The 4,037-nt window shown below is 47.4% G+C and overlaps 1 protein-coding gene across 4 annotated transcripts in view; it reads left to right on the top strand.

The window, feature by feature from the left end:
• The first annotated feature begins 3,454 nt into the window (after nt 1-3,454).
• Ift172 (intraflagellar transport 172) overlaps nt 3,455-4,037 on the top strand; it is a 15,466-nt gene continuing 14,883 nt past the window's right edge. For all 4 annotated transcript variants that reach the window (XM_026778109.1, XM_026778108.1, XM_005371381.3 and 1 more), the window contains exons 1-2: nt 3,455-3,587; nt 3,829-3,921. In XM_026778109.1, the coding sequence (XP_026633910.1) occupies nt 3,474-3,587; nt 3,829-3,921 (207 nt within the window). In that variant the 5' untranslated portion in view covers nt 3,455-3,473. The remainder of the gene's footprint in view (nt 3,588-3,828; nt 3,922-4,037) is intronic.

The following is a 4,037-nucleotide window of genomic DNA, read 5'->3' as shown; positions in this document are numbered from 1 at the left end:
TGAGGGTCCATGTGTGGGTATGTCCACATGAATGATGGTCCCTGCAGAGGCCAGAGGTGTAGGATCCCCTGGAGCGAGAGCTTCAGGCAGTTATGAGCCTTCATATGTAGATACTGGGAATTGAACTCAGGTCCTCTGCAAGAGCAGTACACACTCTTAACCACTAAGCCATCTCTGCAGCCTGCCCAAGTCTTTTTAACATACCTCTGTGTCTTTCCTGGGTGTGGCACAGAGGTAATGAACACATTTGGGACCTCAAATTCCTTGAGTTCAAACGTAGGTTCAACTTTTCATCTTGTATAAACTTAGAAAGGTCATTCACCCTTTCCAACCCTGGGATTTGGTTTTCTTCATATAAAATGGGGGTACTGATGACAGTATTTACCACATAGTATTATAAAGGAGAGTGGCGATGGTAATGGTGGTGAAGAACAAGAAAGAATCTGCAAAAGGCTTAGATGTAAGGGCTTAGTAATGTCAGCTGTTTCTGGGAAACAGCTTGAGCTTTTTCATATATACCCCTCCTCCCTTGACCCCATGTAAGCTGTCCGCAAGTTCTCAGGACTCTACCTTGTCTGCCTGTGTGTCTGTCTGTCTATCCACCTACCTACCTACCTACCTACGTACCTACCTACCTACCTACCTACCTACCTCTCTGTCTGTCTGTCTGTCTGTCTGTCTACTTTTTACCTTTTAAGGTGTATTTATTTTATTTTTATGTGTAGGACTGTTTTGCTTACATAGGTACCCATGTATGGCTGGCACCCATGGAGGTCAGAAGAGGGTATCAGATCCCCTGAAACTGGAGTTACAGGTGGTTGTGAGCCACCTTGTAGGTGCTGGGAACCAAACTCAGGTCCTCTACAAGAGCAACAAATGCTCTTAACTGCTAAACCATCTTTCCAGCCCCAATTTTGTTTTTGTCTTGTTTTTTTCAGATTTTGTTTTTAAGCAAAGTCTTGTGTAGCTCAGGCTGGCCTCAAATTTCATATATAGCCAAGGGTGACCTTGGAGTTCTGATCCTCCTTCCTCTTCCTCTCAGTGCTGAGATTGCAGGCTTGCACTGCCTCGCCAGTTTATTCAGTGGTGGAGATCAACCCAGAGCTTAGCGAACACTAGAGTGCTCTACCAGCTGGGCTACATCCCAGCCCAGGTCTTAGTCTTCACACGTATTCCAAGTCTGATATCTGGCCTGGCCATACGACCACCGATGCAGACCGCCAGCATCTCCCACCTCAGTCGTACAAAAGCCTCTTCCCTAGCCTTACTGATGTTAGCCATGTCCTTCAAAATCTGCCCATCACACAGTTGAGACACACAGTGTAGACCAAGTTGACCTCAAACTCAGTGATCTGCTCAGATTCCCCAGTGCTTAGGTTAAAAACCTGTGCCACGACATTTGACCTATTTTTTTTAACTAAGGGGCTAGAGAGATGGCTCATCAGTTAAGAGCACTGCTTGCTCTCCCAGAGGTCCAGGATTCAATTCCCAGGACCCACCTAGAAACTTACAGTCTTCTGTAACTCCAGTCCATGGGATCCAATGCCCTCTTCTAGCCTTGGGGAAAATCGGGCATGCATGTGGTGTACAGACACATGGAACACAGATATATATGCAGACAAAATACCCATACACATAAAATAAATATTTTTTAAAACCATCAATATAGGACCCGCAAGATGTCTCAGTGGTTAAAAGGTCTTGCTGCATAAGCCTACTGATGAGCGTTCAGTCCCCAGGACCCACAGTAGATGGACAGAATCAACTCCACAGGCACAGCATAACACAGGCATGCCTGCATCCACACACACGTAATACATACACACAAATAATAACTAAAATAATTTTAAGACCATCAGTTGGAGGGCTGGGGCTTGCCTGGCACGCATTATGCCCGGCTTTGGTCCCCAGCACCACATATGCCAGACATTATAGCACATGCCTATAATTTTAGCATTTGGGAGGTGGAGGCAGGAGGATCAGAAACTCCTTGACTATATAACGAGTCCAAGACCAGCATGAGCTACATGAGACCCTGTACATAAAACAACAACCACAAACCCACTGTGTTGTATAACTGGTTTTGCCTAGAATTTTCCAGTAGTTTAAGTCTTATATTCGATATAAACCTAGAATGCTTGCTGTGGCCATGGTGCAAGTATTTGCCTCTGCTTCTTTCTTATGCCAGTTATCTACTTGCCCAGCACTTCTAGCCACATTGTACCCCTTGGCTCTGAGCAGGCCCTCCTCATTCTTGCTGGGCGTGTTGCACAGCCGTCCGCTCTGCCATGTCTTGCCATGACTGACTCCCTTAACTTTTTTTCTGTTGGCATAGATTAAGCATATACACGAATGGGTTTCTTTATGGTGTGTAATTCATTTTTACATATTCACCCCATTGCCCTCTCCTGTCCCCTCTCACTGCCTCTGATCCCCTTCTTCCCAGCTAGCCCCCCTGCTACCTTTGGCTTTTAATGATTCCATGAGTTTCTTTTAGAGTTGCTTACAGGAGCATGGGGGGGTGAGGGGTTGCTTACAGGGGTGTTAGAGAGGGGTTGCTTAAGGGGTGTGGGTGAGGGGTTGCTTACAGGAGCATGGGGGGGGTGAGGGTTGCTTACAGGAGTGTGGGCACCTTACCAGTGGCCACACCACTAAAGAGTCTTTCCCTCCCCCACCAACCATTAACTGCCCTTAGATCCTGAGGGAAGGCTAGGGCCTCATGAGTGTCTCCATCCCCATAACAGGCTATGGTCCCCACATGGCAGAGCCATGTCATACCTGGAAGACAACATCCTCCCTTTCTTCCAACTCTTACGTTCTTCCCATCCCTCTTCCATGATGTCCCCTGAACTTTGATACAGATGTGCCATTTACTGCTGAGCATTCAACAGTCCCCACCCTCATTACTCTGACCAGTTATGTCCCTGCAGTTACATCTGCCACTACACGCTGAAGCGCCTCTGATCGAGGGGCATAGATGTAGTTATTTGGAGGGCAATCTGGTGAGCACATCATGTACATCTATAAAAAGTAACCGCGGTCGCTTCCCAGCTAGGGCCTGTGACTTCCCGGTCACAGACTCAGGACCAGTTTTACAGCACCAGATATGAATTCCCTCTTACAGGGCAAGCCTGGAATCCAATGAGGAAACCCTTGGTTCCCCCCTTAACAGACTTGTCACTTTAGCAGTGAGCATATTTTTGCCTGGCCAGTGACTAGCTGCTTCTTGTAGCCCAATCCCAGCCAATGTCAGTGTCTCTGCCACTGTGACAGCTGCCCATTTTACTTTTTCTTCTCTCCTTATCTTTGCTCGTGTACTGTTATCTGTCTCCACAGGAACAGAAAATCCCCGAGAGCAAGGCTTTTACCTTCCTGTGCCTCTTTGGGCTTTCTGTGAGGGTCAGCAGTGTCGGCACACACTAGATGCCACTAGTGTTGAACCAGTGACTGAATGACAGCCCTGTACTAATGTAATGCTGGTGTTGTTGCCTCTGTGCTGCAGGTGCTTTTCTGCTCTGGGTCATGTGGCAAAAGCTCGATTCCTGCATGAGACCAATGAGATTGCAGATCAGGTGTCCAGGGAATATGCAAGTATCATCCTCTCGCTTCATTCAGCCTCCCAAGCTGGAGTTTCTGTTCGTTTTCTTCCCTGATTCCTACTTTCCCAGCCTCTCTAGCTTCCACCCTACCCACTTTGGAATTGCCTGTGAAACCTCAGGCTGCTAAGTCCCTTAAAGATCTTTAGCTTCTCAAGTCTGTTAGCCCCCGTGTCCTCCTGCCTTCCTGTGTCCACCTGCGCTGAATGGCCAAACCTCCTTTTCCCTGTAGGGTGGAGAAGGAACTGACTTCTATCAGGTCCGAGCACGATTGGCCATGCTGGAAAAGAACTACAAACTGGCAGAGATGATCTTCTTGGAACAGGTAAAGGGGAGATGAGGAGCAGGATGGAAGAGGGGATTTGGAAGGGGGAAAAGGATGAAAGACCAAGACTTCCAAAAGTTTGGACAGAACTTTTAGGTTTAGAGAGTTCATCTCAT

The sequence above is a fragment of the Microtus ochrogaster genome, unplaced genomic scaffold (genome assembly GCF_000317375.1).
Source record: "Microtus ochrogaster isolate Prairie Vole_2 unplaced genomic scaffold, MicOch1.0 UNK106, whole genome shotgun sequence".
In the NCBI taxonomy this organism is placed as follows: Eukaryota; Metazoa; Chordata; class Mammalia; order Rodentia; family Cricetidae; genus Microtus; species Microtus ochrogaster.
This window is presented reverse-complemented; position numbering and strand designations above follow the sequence as displayed.